General features: G+C 40.2%; 1 protein-coding gene across 7 annotated transcripts; it reads left to right on the forward strand.

Annotated features, from left to right (window-relative positions):
• Positions 1-1206: 1206 nt before the first annotated feature.
• Positions 1207-25880, forward strand: LOC117413715 (protein lin-28 homolog A). 7 transcript variants are annotated; one of them, XM_058999959.1, is made up of 5 exons: positions 1207-1406; positions 2572-2747; positions 15550-15734; positions 16371-16466; positions 20317-25880. In XM_058999959.1, exons 1-5 carry the CDS (start codon positions 1397-1399, stop codon positions 20534-20536), a joined length of 687 nt encoding a protein of 228 aa, XP_058855942.1. In that variant the 5' UTR covers positions 1207-1396; the 3' UTR covers positions 20537-25880. The 7 variants fall into 7 exon arrangements, with proteins under 7 accessions (XP_058855942.1, XP_033878884.3, XP_058855943.1 ...); XM_058999958.1 differs by lacking the exon at positions 1207-1406 and adding an exon at positions 1603-1759; XM_058999962.1 differs by lacking the exon at positions 1207-1406 and adding an exon at positions 2208-2282.
• Positions 25881-26869: the final 989 nt, after the last annotated feature.

The following is a 26869-nucleotide window of genomic DNA, read 5'->3' on the forward strand; positions in this document are numbered from 1 at the left end:
ATAGCCCCCCAAAAAATTAAGCAACTGAGTGCCACAGAGCGTGTTTAAAACCAGGTACCGCGCGATAGATCGAGCAGTCAGCAGCGGAACACCACATTTAAATGATTGATCACGCGTTTAAAAAGGTTTCTGTATGCTGTAGGCCATGCTTTCGTTTGTTCTAAATGGAGATTGCATATCTGTTGGTAAATAAACACTGCCTCTTTCTTATTCAAAGCCAATTAAATTGGCTTCTTTCTCCTAAAATCCACAGCTAAAGGCCCATAAACACAAATTAATCCGTACGTTTCACAAACAGCATTATAGCATGGCATTGAATCTTCCAACTTAAAAAAAAAAGATTTTAATGATATAACACCATAGATTTCGTAAATATGATAAATAAAAAGTTAATTAGCGTATTAGCCTCTGCTCGTGTTAGTAATTAATTGAACAGGTCAACTAATTAGGCTTCCAAAAATAAAAAAAAATAAAACCCTTTTATCCTAATGGATAAAGAGATGTGTTGGATTATTCCTAAAGCGTTAACAAAACAATCGTGTTTCCCATTGTCTATAAATGTCCATAACATCCAATATTATTGATCCCATTGCATTCAAAGGACAATTTACCTCTAAATACCCAGATTAGTCTTGAATAAAAAATACAATTGTTCAAATATTTGTTTGTTTCCTCTCTTTGAAATGCATTTGATTTAATTGTATTAATTCTGTATAATTAAATGGTGTCAAAACGTTATCAATCGCTACAGTTTATATAAAACCGTATGCAAGATTATGGACATGGTATATTGCGCTGTAAATGTCATGTAAAGACGCTGCGTTGTACCTTTGCTGTAATAATAACCACACACAAACACACAAGAAATGGATACTGTTTTTTTCAAAAGGAAATGACCCCTCCTAATCTTTCTTTTCGACTTTAAGGTTTGGAATGTGGAATGGTCATCTTTAATGTTTTAAATGACCACTTCAGCACGAATTGACCGTTACAACCAAGTGGGGAAAGGCGGAGGATGGGGGTGGATGGTCACTTAATATTGTCCAGAGAGGAAGGAGGGGGGTTGTGATCTTCCATGGCTATTCTGCTAGGTGGTCTCTGCCTGTGATTGGTCACTGCTAGATTTTGTATCCTTCATTCAGGAATGCGTAATTAACAGTGAAGAGAGTGTAATTGAGAGTCACGTGGAGTTCCCAAAAGGTGGGGGGTAGTGGTGGTGGTGGTGGGGGCAGGTTACTGGGAGAGTATGTGACCAAAAAAATACAATCTTAGAGGAAGTGGAGAAAATACGTGCTCGTTTTGCCAATCGAGTTCAAAAAGTGAATCCCTGATATTTGTGTTTTACGCATTGTTGGATAATACGGAAGATTTCTGAGCGCCCTGGAGAAGCCTAGCCATGGCCGAAGGTAGATTCCATTGTAAATGTTTATGGTTTGATCTCGGGGTCTTTTTTAAAGGGAGGGGGGGTACATGGGGAGGGGTTGGGTTCACCCTTATTGTCTTTCAGATTTTGGGATTCTTTTTTAAAATCGCTCCCGGCCCTCCCACCTCCATTGTTGGGGTGAAGATGTTGTCCAAGCTTTTGTTTGTTCCCCAAAGCTTTTGATTTGAAAGCTGTTACGGGAAGCGGTACCATCTCTGAGGGCTCTTGGATTGGGGGCAGAGGGATTTTTTGTCTATAGCCTATATATCTCGGGATTCCGGATTACATTTTTCGGAAAAAACAGGATGGGCTCTGTTTCAAACCAGGAATTTACAGGTTGGGTGGTTTTTTTTTAAATTTTATTTGAATGAAAAGTTATTTACATTTCCATGCAAAACATGTACATGTGGCTTGGGGGAATGACTATATGTTCCCTATAAGAGAGAGAAAGTGTGTGTGTGTATTGTATATAATTATCTTGATTAAAAAATAGGATAGGCTACATTGTGCAAGCGGGTTTTGATTGGGTTTGTAATTTTAAATATATATTTTTTAAAATCTATTTGCGCATTATTATTTTGATTTCGATTGCTTTCCTTTTCATTTTCTTCAACCGGATTTCTAAATCTCTAAAAGAACAACCTTATCGGTGCAGTTCAGAACCATTTTGGTGGTTAATCTTAATAAAACGAGTACGCTGACCTCTTACAGTTGAACCGTTCACTCTTGCTGTGCGCGGTGTTCAGTGCGAGCGACATCCTGCCAAGTAAACGTGTTTTATATGGATTGTTGGCTAAAACCAACAAAACATATGCATTGTACGAATCCAACATGACTTGAAAAGGCTCACGCAAACACGGTAGAACGTTTTCTTGGATACAGATGTTCCTAATACAAATTTGTACTTTAATTCATGTCTGTGAATGTTATTAATAGATGGTGGCTTTTACCTGCAGTTTTGGAGCTGGTATTTTCAAACGCAAATGACGTCTTTCGAACACGCTTGGGTCTTACCTTAGCACTTTATGTATCTTCGGGAGTGAGAAAAGGAAACGGTACAGGAAGCCAAAAGCTGTGCAGTAGTAATGGAACACCGCGTTCCAACTATACAAATGTAACGTTTTATTTTTGTATCGTGTAATTTTAAGGTGGTTGTGCAAAGACCGAAGAGGAGGAAGCGAAGACCGAAGAGGAGGACTGCCAGGTCTTCACCGGCTCTGGCGTGTGTAAATGGTTCAATGTGAGGATGGGCTTCGGCTTTCTCTCCATGACGAACCGAGAAGGAACCCCGCTCGAGGCCCCGATCGACGTCTTCGTCCACCAGGTAAGAGGGAAATACCACCACGTTTAATAGCTATTATTATTATTATTATTATTATTATTATTATTATTATTATTATTATTATTATAATATACATCAATACGTTATATTTTGAACAACATTTCCTATTTGTTTTTTTGAAACCTAATCACGTATTTAATCGTGGGTCGATGGTGTTGAGCAAGCGCGTGTTTAATGTACCGTTACGCACCGTCTCCACAAATACCACTTCACAGAAATCTGCCAGTAGGCCTAAAGTGAACCTGTTTTTTAAACACATTGCCGGTAAAATATAATAGATGTCAATCCGTGCTCTAATTTTTATCTGGACACGACAAGATAAAAAAAAACTGTGTCACTCCCCCCTTTTTTCATGTGCTGAAGATCATTCAAAACATTTAGACATTTTCCCATTGAAGATTGTAATAAAGATGGTTTGGTCCTTTATGTTTTTACATTAATAAAGCAGATCTTTCAAGCACACCGCTATAAATGTAGGTTTAAACTGCTGCTTCCTGTGCTGTTGGTCAGATTCACTTCATTCCTCTACCTTCAATTTGACCATGTGGCTTAAAGCAGATGGACTTAATTGGATACCAGTCACCAGGAATGGTCATTACAGAATTGTATTTAGTGCTATTCTTTTTTACCTTTCATGCATTCTCAGCGGTAATACTGTAACGCTTGTGTAGTAATGGTCGATACACAAAACGTGGGTTCAAAAGGCTTCATTGGGAGAGCACACGGTATGAGGAGGCGTGTCGCTCAGTGCAGCTGTTCAGTCTTGCTTACAAGTCTCACTCACATTTCTCTCATTCTCACTTCCTGTATCCCCTACAAACCCCAATACGTGTAGGGGAACCAGTGAGTACTGATCATAACTTAAAGGTGTAAACACACCTTTCAAACACGGTAACTAATACACTAATAATACACATGGATTATTTTCTGTCCTACAGTACTGTTAACTGGTGTACACAATGTCCCAACACACAATCACACAATTTCAATAACACTGGGAGGGTGTTTCTCCAACATGGCTGTTCACTCCAAGATGGTTTTGCACATAACTGTGTAGCAGGAAGGTTTCTGGGGTTGGTTATAGAAATCTGTTTCGGATCAGTCCAACAAAACATATAGATTATGTAAACTTCACAAGCTTTAAAATCATACACACAAAAAACCCAAAACATGCTTACAAGAAAAAACGAAACTTCTGCAAAAGACTGTTGTATTTATTGGCAATCGCTTTCTGGATCTCTGGGGTTTAATCCACTCCGAAGCATGCTATTGAGAAGGACATACCTATAATTATGAAAGGGTTAAATAATGAAAGGGCTCTATTGTCAAAAAAACCCCACAATCCTGCTCAATTTTAACTCTGAAATACAGTAGATTATGATATTGTTAGAGCCATCGGAATTATTAATTTTTGTATCGGATGGAAATGGGCATATTTAGATTATCTGTAACCGCGTAATTATTCATATGAACTTTAAAGTGGTAGACACTGATCACAGAATTATTATACTGAAGGTTTCTACACACGCTAAATGTGTAGTCCTCTCAAATGGTTAAGAACAGTGGGGTTTGACTGCTTAATGAAGCAGTTTTACCGTTAATGGGTTTAGCTTGAAAAGAGTCCATTGTGTTGTGCTGGATTATAAAGATGGTTGTGGGCTCTGGGTTACGATCCAGCGCTGACCGCAGGGATCAAGGCAGTGTCCTTGTGTTGGCTGTGACTGTCCCAGTGTCTTTGTGTTTGCTGTGACTGTCCCAGTGTCTTTGTGTTGGATGTGACTGTCCCAGTGTCTGAGTGTTGGGATGGTCAGTCTGCTATACAGGAACCTGCTTCAGAACCTCTGAACCGACAGCATTAACATTACCAGTGTCCACAGAAAGAAGACTATGAAAGAACTTTCTGTGTCTGTGATAATTGTGCTCCAATACTATAACATGCAACCAAACAGAAAAACATTCATAAACAAATGTCATTATTTTGAATCTACTAAAGCCAGTATTAAATACTTGACGTCATTGTAACTGTTTTGTTTTTATATTAAATACAGATATATATTTTATTGTATTTACGTTTAAGCCTGTTCTATAATAGATACTTCACAGAACATGTTAGTTATGCTTTTTCCCCATAGAAAAGCACAGTAGACAGCCATCTTTTTTGCTTATTTTTTTTTTAAAAAGGGCGTATTAGCATTCGAAGGACAGATAGCCAAATACTTGACACTTTTCTAAAATCTTTTTTTTTTTTAAATGCTTTGTTTGTTTGTAGAATTCATACTGTTGAAGCATTATAGTGTTCTCTTTCAGTGATGTAAAAATGCATTGAAAAAATCTATTGGCCAAATATTAACATCCCTTTCCCAGTTGCATTTTTGGGCTGAGTGACCAATGTGGTATTATGATCAATCTATACCCTGATGAACCACAACTGCATTTTGTTAGAGCATTTTACAGCACGGGGGCTCTTTTCTTCAGGGTTAATTCAAGTACAAGCACAGATGGTTATGCAATCCAGGGTGATTCCCCTGTGCTGTTAAATGCTCCAAAAATCTAGCTGTGGTTGATCCCTGCTGTAGATTCTTGCACACATGCAAGTTTGTACCCCAGCTTACTCTAGTCCTGGCTAATGCAGGAGAAAGATATCATATCTAGGGTAGAGTACATATCTAAAACAGGAGGGGTGACTTATAGTGTTTTCAATACAGGGGTGAGAGCACACTCAAGCAAGACTCAACGCTGGCTACCGTCACTCTAGAGGAAAATCTGGGAGCCAGTTCTCCAAACCTTCAAATTACAACTTGTAGTAAAACAACGAATCCTGAAGTAGTGTGTCTGTGTAAAGGCACATTCTCTGCCATTCAAGTACTTCAAACCAGTATCTGTATTGTTCCAGTAGCTTGGTTTATGGTGTTTGCCCTCCTGCGCAGATCAGATAGAGATGAATGCACTTTCAAATCGAGTAATGCAGTGTGTAAGCACATTCATCTTTTACTGTGCTGAACTAGTTCCTTACAGCATAGTCAACAAGGAGCCATTTGCACATGGTCTAGAAGTGAAGACTCATTTACAACTCCAGCAGTAAAAGGGAATTGTGTGAAAACTATTGGGGGTCTTTGCATTGATCCAGTGCAACAACTCCTCCTATTTGAAGACTATTTAAGAACGGAGGAGGTGGGAGTTTAGGTGGTTGCCCTTGTCCTGGGATGACCCTCTGAAATTGCACACTGAGGCAGGGTGCCCAGTACAGGCACATACAGAGGCTCCTGCAATCATGGAGCAATCGCACAGTACCTGAAAGGTTCAAATGTTTGTATAAAATCGAGAGTTTACAGCCCAGCGCAATCCCTATTGCAGGTTTTACAGTGAGCTAGAGCTATTTAGCAACAGGCCCTCTGTAAAACATGTATTGGGTGTGTTTTGGTCTCGTGTTCAAGTAGGGGTGTTTGTCAGGATTTGCTATGAGGCTTTAATATCTCTGTTTTGCAGGGGGTTTTTTTTTTTGTTTGTTTCTGAAGCGATATGGGAGGGCTGTATAATTGCAATGCTGTGTGAGTGTAATGGAATGAACTTTAATCCTATATTAAAACGTCCTGCACATGGATGAATATTCATTCTTCTACCTGCTGAAATGTTTCATAATATTATAACTGGTCTTCCTTTTCTGATGCTGAAGGTCTGTTTGCTTGTATTGTATAGCACCTGAACATGCAGGTCATTCAAAGACAAAGCGGAAGTTGCTACAGCTTCCTGTGATCTAATGTGCTGTAGGTCAAACTCACTCAGTGGTATAGCTGCAGACAGACGCTGTGAGCTACACCAAAGGTCCCAGGATGCTGCGTTGTAACTAAAGTTTCACATTTGAAATGTTTGCGTATGTTTAACAGCTAGAAGTTAACTTTGAGACAGTAGAGAGGATTTGCTACCTGTCTGGAAAGGTAGGTAGCAAAATGGTCTTTTTCGATAGCAGTTTATTCAACTAATAATTATATATGTAAATCAACAAAATAAATACCTACCTACTGTTTAATAGACTGGCGATCCCAAACTATCACATAGTAGGCCTAGGCCTATATTTAAATCATAAAGTATTTATTGAAACCACCTTGTGTTCAACTAAGTAATGGAACTAATGCAATTCCTTGTCGAAATGTATCTTTGCCACATTATCGTTGAATCCTGAAAGTATGACCTTATAAATTATATGATTACAGTCACAGTCGAGCTGTTTTGAAAATGAAAGCTAATTCCAGCACGGTAGCGCTACATTTAAATGATTCATGCAATGTGTTATACTAACTGGTTTGCTCATAAATATGTCAGCTCGCACCATGCCTTTTACTGCGTTTTTAAATGCAATTAAAAATAAAATTAACTAAGAAGTAATAACAGAATAAGGGATGTCAACTAAGAAAAAAACCGCTTTCTTAGTTTTATTAAACAGTGATATTAGTTAGCTATGTGTGTAAGTTATAGTTTGTATAACATTGTTTGTTAAAGCACATTTTCACTAGTTAAACAGAACTACGCAAGGTAGTGATAAGCTATTATAAAAATAAAACAGTAAGAAAAATTAATGCAGCTCAAGACTATTTCGTCTATTGTTCGTACTGATAAAACAAGGAAGCGTCTATTTGGATCATGGTAACTTTCTGTTTGCTCCTGTGTTGTTTTTGTTTGTTTGTTTTTTCGTAGTCACAATTGATAAAGTAATCATTTATCTACCTATTATGTGTTAATTTTTAACGTGGGTGAAACTAGGGTTAACATGATAACAAAACAGGAGCAGCCATTCTCCATGACAGGATTACATTTTATAGACACTGAATAAACATAATGTCATGTCCGTTATCGTATAAAATCGTAATGTTTTTAACAGTTATTTCATTTGACCTTTGGTCTATAAAATAAACTTCATACCTTGAAATTGTATCCACGTTGTTCTGCTACTGTAGGGATGTGTACTCCACTGTCTAAACAATACGATTTGCTGTGGGCCTCGTGCGTATCAAACCTCAGTCATCTACAAATGATAGATACTAATAATATACGTGTTTACAAAATAAAGAGAAACAACTAATACCGGTAATTGTGTTTGTATTCACTCAGCGTCGGTCATGTCAACATCGTAAGATATCAGAAAAATGCTACTGCATTAAAAAAAAAAAAAAAAAAAAAAAAAGAGTAGCAAATGAAGAGTTTTGGATAGCAAAATGCTACCAAATATACGCTAACTTCGAGCCTTGTATTTAAGGCTGTACAGTTACGTTTATTAGATTTACATTTCAGCTGTTTGTGTAAACCGTTATTTACGGTTTACACTGTTAAGCATGTGTTTTACACTTTTATATCTATTTAAAAGAGAAAACTTTGAACATCAATGCCTCATAAAACAGGTCGTTTTCGGTTATAAACGTTTTTTTTTTATTTTCTGTTACCGTTTCATTTACAGCCTTCGCATACATGAAGTGAACTAGAAGATTCTCTGCACAATAAAAGAGGGTAGTAATAATGATAATAACTAATAATAAGGGTTAAGGAAATGGATTTCAAAGAAACCTTGGTTAGCACTTTAAAGGCGACCAGTGATACTGTTAATAAATCCTATAAGAGGTAGGGAGTGGTTTTCATATCTTTGCTTCCCACTCTTCTTTTAACTGCTATTTATCTGAACTGTTGAAGACTAACCACTGAAAATATTGACCTCTATTTCGAACCCAGTGCAATGTCCAGACGGGGAGCACGTTACTGGAGACAGAAAGTTCAAATCTGTGAATTCAAACGAAAATCAAAAGGGATGCTGTGTTTCCCGTCTCTCTTTAAGTAGGCTTCCAGATATTGAATTCCAGTCTCCTCAGATAAGAAGTGACAGAAGGGAGATAAAGCGCCCCTCCCCCCTCACCATTGATCTCAGGTTCCTGTTATCAAGTGATTAAAACATTTCTTACACATTCATGCCACCCCCAGGCTTGCATGCATATGTAAATGGAGGGTGGTGTGATGATGGCATTATCTCAGAGGAGACAATGGGCATGTAGGGGGACCCCTGCTGCTGCCCCATTTGTTTGTGACTGCAGTTTCAAACGCAGTTTCATTCACTTGGCTTTACAAAGTAGCCTGACGTTTTGTAAGTGTAGCTTTTCTAGATTTCAAAGCCTGAGCTAATCCTCAATCACGACTTGGAGCCCCCCCCCCCCTCTTTTTTTTAAGCACATTTTTTCCTGCTGTATATTGATTTATAATATGTCAGCTGCTGTATTTAACTATTTTAAAGGGTCCTTTTATAAATGGTATATTCACAAAAAGTGGATAGGTTTTGTTGTATTTAAAATAGTTGTCTTGTATTGGACTACTGTCTTAGAACTAAAAATAAACTTGACACAATTTCACATCGTATATTATTTATTTCTTAGCAGACGCCCTTATCCAGGGCGACTTACAATTGTTACAAGATATCACATATCACATTATTTTTTTACATACAATTACCCATTTATACAGTTGAGTTTTTACTGGAGCAATCTAGGTAAAGTACCTTGTTCAAGGGTACAGCAGCAGTGTCCCCCATCTGGGCATGAACCCACGACCCTCCGGTCAAGAGTCCAGAGCCCTAACCACTACTCCACACTGCATAATACAGCTGGTTAAAACTAAAAGGTTAAATTAGCCCTAAGCTTGTGGACTACACATCGTCTGGGTCATCCAAGTGCTGTGCAATCAGCCTCTTATCTCTTCCTCTGTTGTGTGGTATCTATAACTGATAACATTCCTCAGATTCAAGTTATATGACCTGGCCTAGTCAATGTAGCATTCAGCCACTCTGGTCTTCCCTCCTTATAGACTACTGTGATTGGATGAAAAATTAGAAATGCCTGCTAAAGTAGAACTCTCTCCAGTGCCAGCGTTCATCCTTTCCATTTCTGATTCATTTTTAATTATTGGCTAGATGGGGCAGCAGCAGATGTGACGGACTTTGAAAGAGGGCTGATAGTAGGAGCTCGGTTGGCAGGACAAGACTGTACTGATGTTTCACATGAAACAGTGAATAGTGAATCTCGTATTGGTCACTCAGCAGAACAGACTGCAGATTTCTATCCTAATTACAAGTTGAGGGCATCCTTGAGGAATGGTGAGATAGACCTTCAGAACATTGGTAGCCCTACGCCCCACTGACGGTGATATGGCAGGTGTTTCTGGTGTTGTCCAGTTTCAGTACACCCTGCCATGGGAGGCAAAAGGAAATCTGCCACTGGAGTTTGTGCTGCGCAGTATTGGCTTGCTCATCCTCTTCTCCATTCTTGACCTCACATACTAACGTAATGGTTTACCACCTCTGAAAGGTCGCAGTACACGGCTCCCTTCGCTATTTCATGATTCAGTCATTTGCTAATTCGGTTAGTTCATGGTCGGGTCTTGTTGACAAATGATACTTTTACTGTGTAAGGGCTGATGCAGATTTTGCAGGACAGGATTTTATTTTGGTGGAGGAGGGAGGGGGCGCAGTAGACACATGATTGGAAACATGAAAAGGTTTCTTTTCAGAATATCTAGTAGTAAACAACAACAAAGGCCTCACCTCCGTGTCGTTTTCACGGCTGTGAATTCCTCTCCCATGTGTTCTGTCTTTGCCGGCCTGCCTGGTGTGTGTTTAAGGCTTCCATCAGCCATTGATTAGAGTGTGTGAGACAGGGGCTTTCAGTTCCCAGGCTTCAAGGCTGATTGTCCACTCCCTGATCAGCTCTGGCACTTCAGGAATCCAGCCAGTGCGACCGGTCCGCGCTGACCAGGCCCTTTGTTGTTCTGGGCACTTAAGAGGCCTGGATCTGGCCTGAAGGACCACCCAAGGCATGGACACGGGATATGAGGCAATTAATCTGATTTGCTGGGGGTTGGGTGGCTAACATGTTTATTGTAACTCTGAGTGTGTCTGTGAAAATATATTCACCCAGGCCTGTACCTTAGATATTCAGCCACATTCTTTTCTTTCATATTCATTTTATTTATTTAACCCTATTTTTAAATGCCTATGGGAACATTCTGACAAATGTAGAATGTACATTAAACAATTTTTTCCTATGATTTCCCATGTAGGTTTTGATTTTATAGGGTGTTTTTTTATATCCAGAATACAACCGAGTTCTACTAAAAACACAAAGCCCCTTTCATCTGTAGGGCTGTCCAGGAGATTAAGGGTTAAATCTGTAGTAAGAGGTAAAACTGTGATGCCTCATGCAATTAAAAAAAAAAGGTTTCTCTGCAGCTGAAACTACCTTAAGAGGATGTACACAAGCAACCTCTGATACATTCCAGCATGCTGCAGGCCAAGCTATAGAAAAATGGATTACTGACACCAAGGAATTCTGTTTAATAACTAGTCACTGCACAGACACACCCCTTGTTGCTAATATTGAAATCCCTGCCTCATCTATTGAACAGTGTCCCCCCCACCACTCCACCCCTTTTAATCCTTTAAGGTACAAGAGATATGTGTCCCAGAAACAGGGTTTAAAATTCACTGACAGGTTGGATCTGGTCTTCCAAATTGTTACCTTGTGTTGCTTGAGTAGCTCTCAAATGTATTTGAAAAGGAGACCGTTTGAACAAGCGCTCAATTCCTTGTGTACCTGAAGGGGTTAAAGGGATGCTGATTTTGGGGAGCATGTGTCAGTGTGCCGTACTTGTTAACCAAAGACTACCCTACAATACAAACTTGGGTTCGGTAGTGAAAATACAGTTCAACCGCGCATGCTAGTAGCACTAAAAGAAAGAAGCGTTTCCATCTGTGTGCTCAGTAGAGAAAAACCAGACTTGCTACAGTATTTTATTTGATGGGTAATACTTATTGTCATTTGTAGGTATGCCATCTAAACTTAATCATTTTATTTTCTCTAAGCCACTGCATCTTTTTGATTTTCAGTAATGGTCAAAGGTGTTGTGTGGTCTGTTTCTTTCTATATTCCACAATCTTTAAGAGACCATGTTAAGGATTTGTGTTCAGGCCTGTCATCTTTTAAGACCCATTTTGAATATTTAATTTTTTTTTTTTTTTTAATTTCAGAGAGGGTTGTCAGAGAGGGTTGTCAGTTTATTCTCAGTTTGACCCAATAGAATGTTAATATATATGCTTTGTGAACAGGACTCAATGTATGTAACTGTGTTTGCAGTCCAGTGGGTTGTGTAGAGTGAGATGTATAGTTTTTATATAGTTGTAATAATGTCCCTTTGATTTAGCTGTACAGAAGTACTGTGGTGAAAAGCAGTCTCTTAAGATTATCATAACAGAAGGACCACACGGCTTTCCTTCTGCACAGCAGGGGAGTAATGGGCTTAAAAATGTGAAATAAAGGGAATGGATCACCGCTGGCTGGGCACAATAGGAGAAGGAAACAGCGGACCGTGACTCCAGCAAACAATGACTGCAAACGCTTATCGTTTCCAATGCATTCCACTGCCAGCCACCTCTCTGATAGTCCAGCGGCACTCATGATGGATGTGTGGCTGACAGGAAATAGACAATTTGGCTAAAAAGACTTTCCTTTTTAAAATAGCTCAATTTGGAAAGTGTCTTATTCTCTTCTCGCTTTTGAATTGAACACATCTGGTAGTTTGGGGTTCAGATTTTCAGGGTTAGCAGATTGTTAAGGGATTTCAACTTGAAATGTCATTTTTGTGTTAATGATAATTTTCGAAATTCTGTTCAGTGGCTTATTGGGTAAAACTCTAGGACCCAGAAACCATACGGAAAACCTTCTACAGTGAAGGGTTCCAGTTCTAAAGGGTGTGGGTGCACTATACTGGAGCGTACTGCTTACCCAGCCTCTAACCCATTGATAGCAGGACACTGGATCACACTGCACAGTGACACGGCCAGTTAGCATGTCTCAATATCCTGGGGTATTGCAGGCTCCCGGCTCGGAGGGAAGCTAGCATGTCTCAATATCCTGGGGTATTGCAGGCTCCAGATGGCCGGGGGCTGAGGACATCTAAGAGGACATCCAAGTGGCCCGGCTCTTTGTATTTGCTCTATTTTAGGATTCTTCATTCTTTTATAATTTTTTGATCACCATGATGGCTTCAAAGGATAACAATAAAATAAATGAAATGCATGTATTTATTAGTAAATATTTATGTACGTATATATCTCCTAAAGGTTATTCCTGCATATCTTGCTGGTGTAACGGCAGTGTTTAGTGATGCAGTGTCCCGTCAGTGAGATTAAAATCTCAATAACCCTGAATGCAGATGAGCCTGGCTCTTTGCATAGTGGTTACGCTGGTGTGCAGGATCGCTGGTTCATGCCCAGCCTTCGTCCCTTTACATTGGCACTTAAACATGTGATCAGAGGGCTGTTCAGTTATGAGATAAGGATATAGAAATGGTAGACCTTCCATCCCAATGCAATGGCCATCGTATTTAAAAGCTCACCTGATGTGTAAAGGATGTAAGTGAGGGGAATTATACCCTGGATGCATGGCTTTCTGTGTGATGATAATACAGTGATTACAGTATCATTTCCCGTTTTATAAAAAAACATTCATCGCACATATATTTCTGCATTGTAACAAATAAAGTAAAAGAACATGATGGATTGGAACTTTCTTTAAAATCTAGACTAAAAATACTGAAAATAAGAGGCCTAGTTAGACTATGGTACAAAACAAAAAGGTAACTAATTTGGCAGTTTATTTTTTTCCCACCCCACTGTGACACTGTGCCTCCACGCACAGAAGAATGGCCCTCATTGTCATGGTGATCATGTGATCTGGGTTACTGAGTAACAGTTTTGTGAATGGGGAGAGAGGAAGGGGAGGCTGGTCATTCATTCACAAAAACTCTAGGCTGAGCCCAGAATCTTTTTAATGTATTTAAAGCAGACAGTAGTACCCACTCCTCTCAGGAATCATTTAATGACCCATCAGCCCTGAGCTTCTTTCAAAACAGGGTTCCTTTGACCATAGGAGAGGGGAAAGGCAGTCGATATGTTACTTTTAAAGTCAACTTCCATCTGTTCCTTCCACTTTTTGTTTTCTCTTCCCTTAAATATTCCAAGAATGCACCCTCCCCCCCTACCTCTTTTCCGTTGGTGGTCAGCGCTAGGCTGACCAGATGGACTCATTTAAGGAGGGACAGTGAATTGCGTCCGAAACGTTGTGAAAAGGAGGGAATCCTCTTTGTTTGTTGTGATTTCTGTGTAATACTTAGATTGCATGAAGAAGGCTGTGGAAGGCAATAGAGAAGGTGGTTTACACTCTGTAGAGGGTGGTCAAGTTGACCGTTTTTTTTTGTGAGCTGAACCCTAATTTCAGAGGCTACTTGTGTAATCTCTTAAGAGCAGAGAGCTCTCCCTGAGTAAAGGATTAAACTGTGAGCCCAGTGATACTAGTGGAGCATTTGAAGTGCTCACTTTTAACTAGTTTGAGGTTTAGTTTTTTTAAAGGGCAGTATATTTAAATCAAAGTAAAATAAGTATTTTCTATACAAATAAAAAAATGTACTGAATTCCTTATCACATTAGTACATGAAGCCTTTTTCCATTACAGAGCCTTTGTTTCAATAGAAACTGACACACGTTGTACAAATACACTATCTGTAGCGCTGAAGAAGGTGAGAAAATTGTCCATTTTTTTGCACGTGTTATTGAGGGTTAAAGAGGTGCAACAGCCAGTCATGAATATTTTGCTCTGAGCCTCAATAGCAAGTATTATTACCGCACTGTTTAATTGAGATGAAATGGCTGATTGGATTCAAGCTCCCTATTGAACCAAATGTTCCCTTGCTTTATTGTGGATGGCAAAGCTATGATCTGGACAGTTATTACAGTGGAACTTCTGCCCCCTTGTGGACATACCCAGTAAAACAGGCTCTTGTATTACTGGCAAAGATACAGGCAATGCAACTAACATAGAAATAAATCAGTAATACAAATATTGCATTACAAAAAGTATTACTTATTGAAGTCTGTGACCCTGCTGCATACATTCTTAAAATGTGTAATTGCATAATACACATTCCTTCAAATGAGATGTAAAACTAAGGTCTTATTGTAAGGGACTCTGCAGCAGCAGCAGTTGTTGATGGTGCATAGTTCACCCCCTAGTCTCTGTAAGTTGCTTTGGATAAATGTGTCTGCTAAATGACTAATTCATGATTCAACAAATAATTTGCATGAATATAAATACATGTATGAAAAAGGGTGACTGCATTTTCAGCCATAGTTTTGAAGTTAGCGACTCTTCTGGGTCAAAGCATGTTGCTGGCTGAAAGCCTGTCAGTCACTAGAGGAAGCAGCTGATTGGTTATTGTCAGGAAAGATGCCTGTGAGGGGGTAGGGATAACTGCACTATCCAGGTGAAATGACCCAGGAAGTACAAGACAGTCAAAAACCTAGTGTAGTACCAGATTACCATGTTTTCAAATGGAAATCCATGTTTGCTATAACATGTGCGTCTTTCAAAACTGCACGTTTCCGACTATAAAGTGAAATGATGTGCAAGGCAGAGACATGTTGTGGATCTACTGTGTGAGCTACAGTTACTTTAAGGCTCTTTGAGATCAGGAGCTGCTGTGCAGTTCTAGCTGTCTCATGCACAGCAAGGTATTGCCTGCTAAACTGAAGCAAATGTGTTTACAGATCACTAGATGACCTCTTATTTATATAGAGACACCGAGTACTGGCTAATGTACTCGACAACATTGGAGTGATTGCAAAAATAATTATGTAAAATGTTTAGTGCAGTTCTGTGTCTGACTCCTCTCTCTCTCCCCCCTCTCCCTCCCTCTCGCGCAGAGTAAGCTGCACATGGAGGGGTTCCGCAGCCTGAAGGAGGGCGAGGCAGTGGAGTTCACCTTCAAGAAGTCTGCTAAGGGGCTGGAGTCCCTGAGAGTGATGGGTCCCGCCGGGGCCTTCTGCGTGGGCAGCGAGAGACGCCCCAAGGGCAAGAGCATCCAGAAGCGCCGCTCCAAAGGAGACAGGTAACCAGACCGCCCGGGAAAGCATGGGCTGACACTGCTGCAGTGTGGTGGTAAACTAGTAAACCTTCTACATTCTCAGTCACTGCATCGGTATCATTTTGAGTTCGCTGACGTACTCCCCAGCAGTTTCTTGCATTGGCACCCAATGGTTGAAGACTCTGACCCCTTCTGGTCATTAGTGGTAATTGCAGTTCCAAACAGTCTCATGCTACACAGTCTTCCCGAATAGTTTGCTGATGGGACGTGGATAGGCAGGCAAAGCTTTGTTAATGAGCTGAGTAATGTTAAGTCTTGTCTGTCTGCTCTGGTAGTGCAGCTCAGCACATTGATCTCTGAACCTGGGTTCACTCCTAGTCTCTACCTCCTATTCTTAAGAACCTTCCTTCACAGCACTTCCCCTGATAGTCACATGACTCTTAAGAGAAAGAGAGATTCGTTTTTTGGCTTACAAAGGCTGCTTGGCCACCCCAAGAACTCCAACTCCCAGTAGCATTTGGAACTCCCTTTTCTAACTTCCTGTGAGTCACCTTAAACATTTAGGATTTCCAGGTCCAGGTAGCAATTCTGTCGGGAAAGTGTCCCAGCCTTTCCGCCCAAGTGTTTGAACAGAGTACTGACGGTATGCATTTGTTACAGTGGTTTTAAAGGGAGCAGTGTGCAGGCGTGGAAACAGACGAGTATCCCAGAGGCAGGGGGACAGACTGGAGGTGTCGGGAATAGGCGATTGCAGAGGTAAAGCGGGCTGCCTTTAGGACTGGAAGCATGGAAACACTGCTGGGTGTCCCACTAGTACGGGTTGTTTGTGAATGGAACGAGGTGGAAACTCCTCCAACTCTGGGGCTTGAAGCTTCAAGGGGTGGCAGTGCCTAAGGATTTCAAATCCGTTTTCTGTGTTGCCCTGTTTCACAGCTCCGCTTCGAATGCATTTTCTATCGAGTAGCCCTGTCTCTGAATCTGTATCCGATCGTGTAGTTCGTAATACATATTCAGCTATTCCTATTAAACTGTATTGCCAAAAATAGCCCCTGTTGTACTGCTTGTATAAGCTCCAGCACAGCTTCCCCTAGTCGACATATTACCTGGAGAAAGCGTGTCTTTAAAGGGTTAACAGTGCAGTGTTTTCCCTTCAGAGAAAATTATTTATTAAACTAATCAAAAAAAGGGAGTGGTGTGAAAGACCCTGGAGGTAAATAAGAATAGGGAATTGTATACGAAGTTGATTCTGGATTTTTTTTTTTTTAATACATTAAGTGTTAGATTTAGTCTTTTGGGCTTGTTTATATTCCACCCTTTTTTTTTTCTGCTTGCCACTAATCTGTCAAGCTAGTATACACACAGAATGAGGTTTTAAAGGGCAAAAGAACATTTCAAAACTGATTTTGTTTTGGCTGTTTTACCTAATATTAGTTTGACAAAATAGTCCAGGATTAGTGCTGTGAAACCAGCTGTGGTTTTATACAGATCACATTGTTGCAGTACATGCTGTATCAAGTTAATACATGAAATGCTGTCGGTATCAACCTACTGAAATGCATACAGCTGTATTTGTAGCTGTAATGAGTAAGATGGTCTCAGCCTAGACTCGAGTGAACTGGAGTACAGTCCAGGTCACAGAACAAACCCAACCCAGCACAGGACTGAATGAAGAGGGAATTCAGGTTTCTCTCCTCTCTCTCTCTCTCTCTCTGGTGCCAGCATCCCTCAGCTATCATCTGCGCTATTTTAAAGAATGATTACATTTTAAATAAGGTGTGTGTGTTTTTATTTCATGAAGAAAAGGAAAGTGATATTGGGATTCGGGGTTGTGTGTGTGTGTGTGTGAATCAATAGGCTGATTGATTCACATTGGTTCTCAATCACTCTGCTGGCCCTGCAGCCTCACACCCAACCCCCACACTGCTTGCTGGCCAAATCATTTCCAATTATTGATATGGAGAGTTTGAATACATTAGGAAGGCTCGAAACATCCACAAGAGTCTCTGTGTTTTATACTGCATTAAACTCCCATCACATAGCAGTTTGAGCTTAATTAAACACACTTGAGCTTGTTGTCTGTGTTCATCGTTAAACCGGTGCTTATAAATTGACGTTTGTATCATGGTAATCCAATTTGGAGTCCAGTTTTAGTACAGAGTGATTTGTAATCTTCAATGAATGCTTTTTTTTTTATCACGTTTTGTCATTTTGGGTAGCCTGTTAACTGTTCCAACGCTAAGTGACATCACAGCAAGATGACCCTGAGACAGAGGTTTTCAACCCTGGGTCTCAAGCACCCTTAACACCCCCAGTTTTCGTTTCTGTAACTTATATTGCAGTCTTGTGATGAACGTTGACTGTACAGCAATTACTGCAGCTGCACACTGTTTAAACTGGAAAACAATGTATATTTAAAACAAGTTTTTAGTTCCTGGTTGAAACAAACAAACAAACAAACAAAACTGAACTGGGTAATAGGTGAAAGAGCTTCAGTGTCTTCCACTGAAAAGAAATACAAACATGTACTCTTGTGAGCAGTGCTGAGCTCTCTCTGAGCCTTCCACACCGGTCCGCAGGGTCGAGAGTGTTAAACCCTTCCCCACATCCAGTCCTAATGATCTCATCAACGCGCCCTGGCTGATGCACAGCTTGTTTGAAAAGGGATTTTGTCCATTTAATTAATGACAGATGTAGCTGCCTGAGAGAGGTCAGGGGTTAGCACTGCCATGGCAACTGCAGAGTGAGGAGGGGAGCCGGGGGAGGGGGTCAGAGGTCGGGGGTCAATCGTTGTAAGATCAGAGACACCAAGAGATCTTCCCAGCCACATGCACACCAGAGAATGGAAAGGGAGGCAATCAATAACAACTGGACTCGTCTGGGCAAAAGAGGGGAGAAGGGGAGGATAAATACAAGCAATCTGGTTCAGCATGTATGTGTGGTATTTTTAAACGGTCATGTCATTTTAAAACATCCTGGCAATTGTTACCTAAGCATGACTTTTTTCAATGAATCTTTAGTGTGTCTGTGAATCGCATACACAGTGTTAATGAAATCAAGCGTATGCTTATTAGCATCGTACAGAAGTTAAACAACCCCCCAGTTATTGATTTATAGGGACACAATCTCAATGCAAAAGTGAGATTGTCACAAAATACAGAGCGACTATATTACCCGCGTTATTTCCGTTTCTATGCTGCTACTCAATCCCATTTGCCCCATTGGCAGATTATATTTCTGTTCCAGTTTAAAATGCCAGCGCTCTATTTGAGTGTAGTTTAACAGTGCGGGGTGTGGGAATGGGACGCTGCGTTTGGATCTCTGGATCTGAATGCTGCGTTTTCAAATGTGCTTAAATGAGTTGAAGTGTCGTCCTAGTTTTGCTTTTTTGTCCCTGATCCCAGCCACATCTGCAGGTGTAGCTGCGATTATAGTTTATTCTGTAGCTAACTATTTTAGTCTTGATTTTTTATTGTTAATTTATACCCATTGCAACCGCAGGGATTGATACAGTATTGATTCATATACCACACAGTGGAATCGGTGTGACAGTGAGACTCAACCTGGTTGAATACATTGGGAGCACACTGCCATCTGGTGGTGTGTGAAGGGGAGCACAGTTATTTGTAACGAGAGAAAGCAATGTAGTTGGACTTCTTTAATGAAGTAAAAAATTATTATTATTATTATTATTATTATTATTTAGTTCTTAGCAGACGCCCTTATCCAGGGCGACTTACAATTGTTACAAGATATCACTTTTTTTTTTTTTACATACAATTACCCATTTATACAGTTGTTTTTTTTTTACTGGAGCAATCTAGGTAAAGTACCTTGCTCAAGGGTACAGCAGCAGTGTCCCCACCTGGAATTGAACCCACGACTTTCTGGTTAAGAGTAGAGCCCTAACCACTACTCCACACTGCTGCCACAGACCTTAGCACTAATCGTAGATTAATCTAATGTTTTCATTAAGGTAGTCCACGATTAGTGCTAATCTGGTAAACAAGTCACACCTGATCTTAATACTGCCCTCTTTAGTATTACGACATATACTGTGAGATGAGGTCTGAAAGGGTGGTATTAAGATCCACCATTGTTTAGACCATTAAAATAGCCCCCAGTGAGTTGTTTCCCTCTGGTTTTAATAGCTCTGACAGGTGAAGTGGTCTTTCACCCATAACTATCAAGCACTCAATAGTGCTGGATTTAGAAATACTAAAGGGATGGAAATAAGACTCCTACTGCATAACAGTTTCACACATTCCAGGTTTTACTACCAGCTTGATTAGCCACAGCATACAGGTAACAAGCTCAGGTGTGTCTTATTAAAGGAGTTAAAATAGTAAAACCAGGAATGGATCAAACTGTGTGCAATGGGAGTCTTATTTCCATCCCTGTACTGAAAACATTGGAAAAGACGTAGTCAGTTAAGTTTCTTTTAATATTTCTGTAATTGTCTTACACAGAAATAAGTGCACACTGGAGTGTAATTGAAACAGCTGCAGTTTCAGTGAACACTTGTTAGGAATGCTAGAAGCTTCAGTTTCTAATCTTGTTGCAGGCGGTCTGAGTGTGTCTAACTCTTTCTTGTTCTTGTTCCTGTTAGGTGCTATAACTGCGGCGGGCTGGATCACCATGCCAAGGAGTGCAAGCTCCCCCCGCAGCCCAAGAAGTGCCACTTCTGCCAGAGCATCACCCACATGGTGGCCAACTGTCCAATCAAAGCACAACAATCATCGCCCAGCTCTCAGGGAAAGCCCGCCTCTGTGAAGGGGGAGGAGGAAGAGCAGAGCCAAGCCCCCCTGCCGCTGGAGAGCTTGGAGTAACGTGATGACATCACAGCGGGGCAGGGGGCAGCTCGGAGTAGGAGCGCCAGTTTCTCACGGGACCCGGAAAGGATCAACTTCAGAGACAATAACCTATTGATCTTTTAGCTGCTTTTGGAACTACCTCAGGTTTGAAAATAACGGCTGTTTTTAGGTACTGTTTTAAGGTGTAACAGTCAGTATAAGGTGTTCTTCACAGTTGCTTTATTTGATTATCTTTTAAGAACCATTCTTAAAGTGAACAAGAGACCCTGTGAAATTTTTAACATTGATGCCTCATGTGTTACTGCACATTTTAAACCCTATTGTGGTTGTTTCTATTTTATTTTTTACAATATTATCCTTTTAGTATACTAAACACGTACATATGCAAGCAAGATGTGTTGACCAAGGCTTAAAAATCTATTTTAAAAATTATCTATCTGGCACATCCTAAGTTGAATGTAAAATTCCAGCAGTCCCTAAAAGCATGGACAATCTGGGGAAGGTTAAATTACGCAAACGTTCTTGAACTTTTTTCCTTTGTTGGCTGGAAACATCCGCTAAAGCGCTGAAGAGGTTCGCGTCCGGTAAATGTGTGTATGTTGAACACAGCCCTGGTCACTTTATGATATGATGTACTGTTGGACACGACTGGCCATCTGCATTTTCAGCAGAGTTTCAGGCTGGTTGAGGCAGTATAGAAAAAAAATATCAACTTGACTGTTACACCTTGCTGCAGTACAGTACCACCAATACAGATGCAGAGTTCTTGGATTGAAGCCATTATAAATCAATCCATGTATGATCTAGATGGTTGATTCAGCCAGGCCTTCCTGTGTCTGTAGGTGGTGACTGGTAATTTGCTGATAGCCACATATGTTCAATTGATTGTATAAGGGCCAAATGAATGTTTTGTGTTGTGTTACATAGCCATACCCTTCGGTTAAAAATGTTGGAGAATCTGAATGTTTTGATTGGTTAAATTGGACTCCGTTTTGGCTTGATCTGCTTTGCTTTTGCACAGGGATAGAAGAAGCGGGGTGAAACCAGTTTTGCTAATTGTCAAGTTTCAGCGATGCAACGTAGCAGTGCCAGGTTAAAGCTCGCCTTTGCCTTTGTGCGTGATGTGCTTTGGCTTGCGTGTCTGCTGTTGCAAAGTTACCAAGCAGTACATGATGCATTAAACAGAACAAACCTACAGAAACATGGAAGTTCGTTTTCTAAATTCAGCATTGCTTCAACCCGCAATGGCACTCGGTGTTCTAATGTTTTGTAGTTTACATTTGCGGATTGCAGGATGTGATCTGGAAACTGCTTTTGGCCATCTTGTGGGCAAAAGGAGTGTGCAGGAATTGACCTCAAGATTGCAAATCACTTTGAGTTGTCTAATGCATTGTCCTTGATGGGCAATCCCAGTTTGTGGATGGGTTGGCTTGTCTGGTCTGGGCAGTTTAGCATGCAGAGCTGCCTGTTTCAGGAGGAGCACAGGGCTTTTCATCACATTTAACTTTTAACTTTTATTTTTTTCAGAACATTTTGAAATGCTTTAAATCATTATTTATTTGTTCCTATGTTGGCTTTCATTCTCCCTGCTTGTTCTCTGTCCAGACACAATGACGAGGCTCAAGTCACGATCAATTCATGATTCAGGAAACTGGTTTCTAATCCAAAGTTTCAAAAGCTGCCTCGCTGTCAACGTGCAGTCGTTCCCTTACTTTTTTATAATTATTAATATTATTATTATTATTATTTCAGCCACACTTTTTATTTGATTTCTCCGACCCACAAAATACATCTTCCCCCAGTTTGGGAGCAGTCTATGCCAAGACCAATGCAATGTTACTCTGCACTAATCATGCGTGTAAGATGCATTTTATCTTTAATATAAATATTTGTTCTGTATTTTTGTATATTTTAAAGAAAACCTAAGATCCTTATAACTGCAATGTTTTTCTCAGGAAATAGGAAACTGAAACTCAGGGAAATCTCAAAATGGGCTGTGTACTTAGTGAGTTTTGGTGGGATGGGCGTGGTGAAGCAATCGCAGACCTACCGATTACCAGACAGGCCCTTTTATTAGCACAAAGTGGCGATTGATTTAGTTTAGCACATTCGTCTTTCACTGCATTGTTGGCAATGCCTGCCTCTCAGGACATGCAGAGCATCATCCTTCAACTCCAGCTGCCCTGCCCTATTCACATCACTAATCACAAGTAGAAGTCACATCCCCACTGGAACCTATTAGCAGCAACTACACTTCTAATATCACTGATCACAGATCTCACACTCACAATGTGTGGCAAAGTATTCAAGGGTGCCTGGCATGCTTATTGAGCAGCAGGGTTCAGGGATAAGCCTGCCTTCGTGCTCTGGGATCCACGAGCTGTCTGGGGCACTGGTAGCGCTCCTGTTGCTTTTGCTAAACCCACCCAATTCTTTTTGACACATTTATAGTGGAACCTCTGAAATTGTTAGGTTAGTGTGTTTTTTTGTGATTTTTTTTTTTGTATTGAAAATGAAAAAAAAACCTGCTTGTTTATCCAAAGATGTGAAAAAAATTGCTTTAAAAAAAAAAAAAGTCTGACTGTGCATTATTGTTTTTAAGAGTAAGTGCAACACACATCAGTTTTCATTACTATATTAAACTGCAAAGCTGTGAATACCCATATATATGGTTCAATAACAACTGTAGTTTCCTATATTTAAGCCTGCAGTTTGTGATTAGGTACATTATTTTGGATCCACTATCCAGAAATGAATGAGAGCCAATATATATATATAGAGAGAGATTGATAGATAGACACTCTATTGTCACAATGAACAATCTTGTTTTGTTACAGTTTAAATGGCTCATCGACTATTCTATGTAGTTTTTTGCCACGAGGGCCAGTAATCTGTTTGGCAGCTAAAAGGGAGACCCCCCGCCCCCGCCTCAATCAGGCTGCGTCAAACATTGTGAAACCCTGTGTATTGTTGCACTCTCTCCTTTGTATAGTGTTCCTGTACAGATACTACTCTATGTTTTGTATTGTATGATGGTTATTATTGTCTGTCATCTGTAGAGTGGGGCTAATACAGGTAGTTGTGAGCAGCAGGACACTATGGGGAACGGTGCGTTGAAATAGACGTGACAGATCTGCACAATAAACACCATTGAGATGTGAACTAAAGCACAGCTGTAAGCCTATTCATAAAACAAGGTGATCTTCAAAAACTGCCTGTTTTGCAGCTTTCTTTCCAGAGGTGAAAGGAATTAGAAATGGTCTGCAGCACAACATAGACTCCCCACACAGCTCCAGCATTGTATTTGATCTGTATACTTCTTAAAAGAGCATGGTATTTCCCTGTGTTTAACAATTTAAACCAATAAGACTCAAAGTACCTTTTTGAATTGATTCATCTTAAAACTATATAAAACAGCTCTGTTTATGAATGCCATGTTTATTTGCATTTCCAATTAATTGGATCAAGTGCAACAATAAAAGTACATTTAGAGGATCATTCTGAAAGTTCACCCCCAACCTGGGCATTTCCACTCGGTTTTAACGCATCCCTCCCTGCCTGTCTGTGCCTGCTGTGTGCTAGTTAGTATTGTATTGAAGTGGCGGGTTTATTTTTTAAAGAAATTCTAAGCAATCTATACAGATCTACCTCAGGATATTGTAATTTGTAAAGGACAGTGGCGCTGAGCTCCACTGGGTATATCCGGTGGGTTCCATTGTGTGAAATACAACTGGAACGTTGTCCTTTTATTTTGTAGTTGTGTGTTTGTTTTAGATAGTAGTATTTTTTTCACTGAGTTCATGTAATAACGTTTTCCAAACATGCACGGTACAAGTATTTATGTGTAAAACCCTGTTCTAACCCATATAGGACATTTTGAGATCCTTTTTTATTTTCAAAAAGGATTTTGCTACACTGCTTACTATTGCACTGGTACCGGCCCAGTTCTTGTGCCGTGTTTGGAATTTGGAAGATGACGGCCATGTTGGTCCATGGCCTAACTGACGGCATGTTAATCAGTGTCGACATTCTCCATGTTGTCAGGTCTGGTGCTCTGACAACCCAGATTCAAGAATAGCTGCTCCTCGTCTCTTACCAAACCCTCTGATTTACTGTACGACAGTCACGACTGTAAAAGAGAACCTGTTCTTAGTTAGCCCTACCCCGTAAAGAAAAGTATTTGAATTGATACAACAGTTAACACAGTGGCACTCTGTGTCCAACACCATCAGGACTACATGTGCATTGTTCTGTACCCGGCTCAGATACATTTCTGATTTATTTTGCTGTGCGTTTCTAAACGGTGAAACTGGGAGGGCTGGCTGGAGAGGCCTCTGCCTTGTAACAGAACCGCGCTCTTGAGTTCTCTTCTAATCAGTGTTGTTAACAAACCGAGGGAAAAAGCCAAAGCTTGAATGAGAAGAGGGTTTTACTCCAGTAGACTAAACGGGTTGTTTGGGAACAGTGCTGCTGGTTTTAGAAATGCAATTGGGAATGAAAAATATCTATGAGAACAAGTAGAATTGTGAACTACAGTCCACCCGCATAGAATGTCAAGAAATATATTTCAGTATATTACATGAGCCAAATATCAAATATTGCAACAGATTTTGATTATGTATTGCAGTATTGTTATATTCAGAGTACATTTTTAAATTAAAATTGAAATCTGAATGTATCCCAATATATGAACTAGGGCGGTTTTTACTATTGCAACATACTTCTGAGAGAAATATTTCAATATATGACCAATATTGAACATATTTTTAAAATTGTCTCGTCTGTGTGTGTCGGCTCTTTCACTTTTAAATGACCTGGAATTTCCGTGCAGGGAGTTAAATAAACCAGCAATGCCCTGCTGTACAAAATCACTCCTGCTTGTTATACACCATGTAACCTAAAAATGTAACTTTCATTTTAAACTATACTCAGGGTTACTTATTAAGCACAAGTTAGAAACACGTATGCCTTGCACAGAGGCACACGTGCGTGTGTTTTTCTGTATGTGTGTGCTGTTTTTTTTTTCATTAGTAAGTGGTGTGTGTTCTATTGGCGTACAATACCTAATTTAAAATCAAAAGATTGTATATAAAGTGACTGAAGAGTGTAGCTGTGTTTACTGCTCTAAACCAAAGGTTTGTGTAAAGCTCCCACGTCTGAGGTGTCTTTCCCTTTAGCTTCTTTCTTAATAACCCATTGGACAACCTTGAACAAGGTAGGGTTGGTGGTTATTTTTTAAATTTCATTTTATTTTTAAGCATGCATTACAAAGAGAACTGTGACTGAGATGTTTCCTAGTGTTTATAAAATCAAAACATTTTTTTTTTGAGTTAATAAAAAGTTTGTCTGGTGTTTACAATGGTCTCCGTCTCTTTTTGATTTTTTTTGTATTTTGTGTGTGAATTCAGAGCTCATGAAAGGTGAGGGTTAGGCCAATGCAATGAGAGCTTCTCAGCTCTGCAAGGAAGTGCATCTCCATCCTGACCTGAACACTCTCTGCCACGCAGTCCCAGGCTGCTGTCAAGCAGAGGCTGACCATTGCGACACATTTTAAAGTAGCTTCTAATGTCATTGTTGCTGTTTTACAGTGGTTACAATCATTCTGACTGGTTCTGCTATTCCAATCATGAGGTACATTTTATTCTAAATCTGTCTTTACCTGGCTTTGAGCTTGTCTAGAGAATACCAAGCACCCCTTTACAGTACATCTGCATGCACCTCGACACGGAGAAGGTGGGGCGGCCCCATTGAAAGGTCACAGTCACGTGATTCATGCACCTCGACAGGGAGAAGGTGGAGCGGCCCCATTGAAAGGTCACATTGTCACATGATTCATGCACCTCAACAGGGAGAAGGTGGGGCGGCCCCATTGAAAGGTCACAGTCACGTGATTCATGCACCTCGACAGGAGAAGGTGGAGTGGCCCCATTGAAAGGTCACATTGTCACGTGATTGATTTGATTTGAATGAGGAGTGCTGTTCAGTCTGGCACTTGGAGATTGTCCAGATACAATAAGAACTCGATATTGGAGCAACAGACCCCAGAACAACACAGAATGATTGTGAAAAGCAACGCAGATGACATTTGGAGTAATTTGCTCTTTTTAATGTGATTTTGTGATGTGAACTGGGGTCAAAACTTACTGTACTGACCTAAGAGAGACTTGAACCCTGGCTTCCAGAGGTGAAAGGCAGGGGAAGATGATGTGTTTCAACACTGGGGGGCTTTATTTACTGTACAGATGTCTGAGATCACATTGGGGCCAGTTCAGTTTCGTTCACAAGTGAAATGAGTTCAGTGGTCTCAATAGTCTTCAGTGGCCAGTAGAAAGTAGATTACGTGACAAA

Source organism: Acipenser ruthenus, chromosome 25 (assembly GCF_902713425.1).
Source record: "Acipenser ruthenus chromosome 25, fAciRut3.2 maternal haplotype, whole genome shotgun sequence".
Lineage (NCBI taxonomy): Eukaryota > Metazoa > Chordata > Actinopteri > Acipenseriformes > Acipenseridae > Acipenser > Acipenser ruthenus.

Excerpts from the sequence above, each read along its gene's own strand:
- LOC117413715 (XM_058999956.1), top strand. The coding sequence starts at position 2,337 with ATGTCTGTGAATGTTATTAATAGATGGTGGCTTTTACCTGCAGTTTTG. Across the intron at positions 2,479-2,571 it reads GGGAGTGAGAAAAGGAAACG|GTGGTTGTGCAAAGACCGAA; the intron begins GTACAGGAAGCC and ends TGTAATTTTAAG. Across the intron at positions 15,735-16,370 it reads CGCCGCTCCAAAGGAGACAG|TGGTTTTAAAGGGAGCAGTG; the intron begins GTAACCAGACCG and ends CATTTGTTACAG.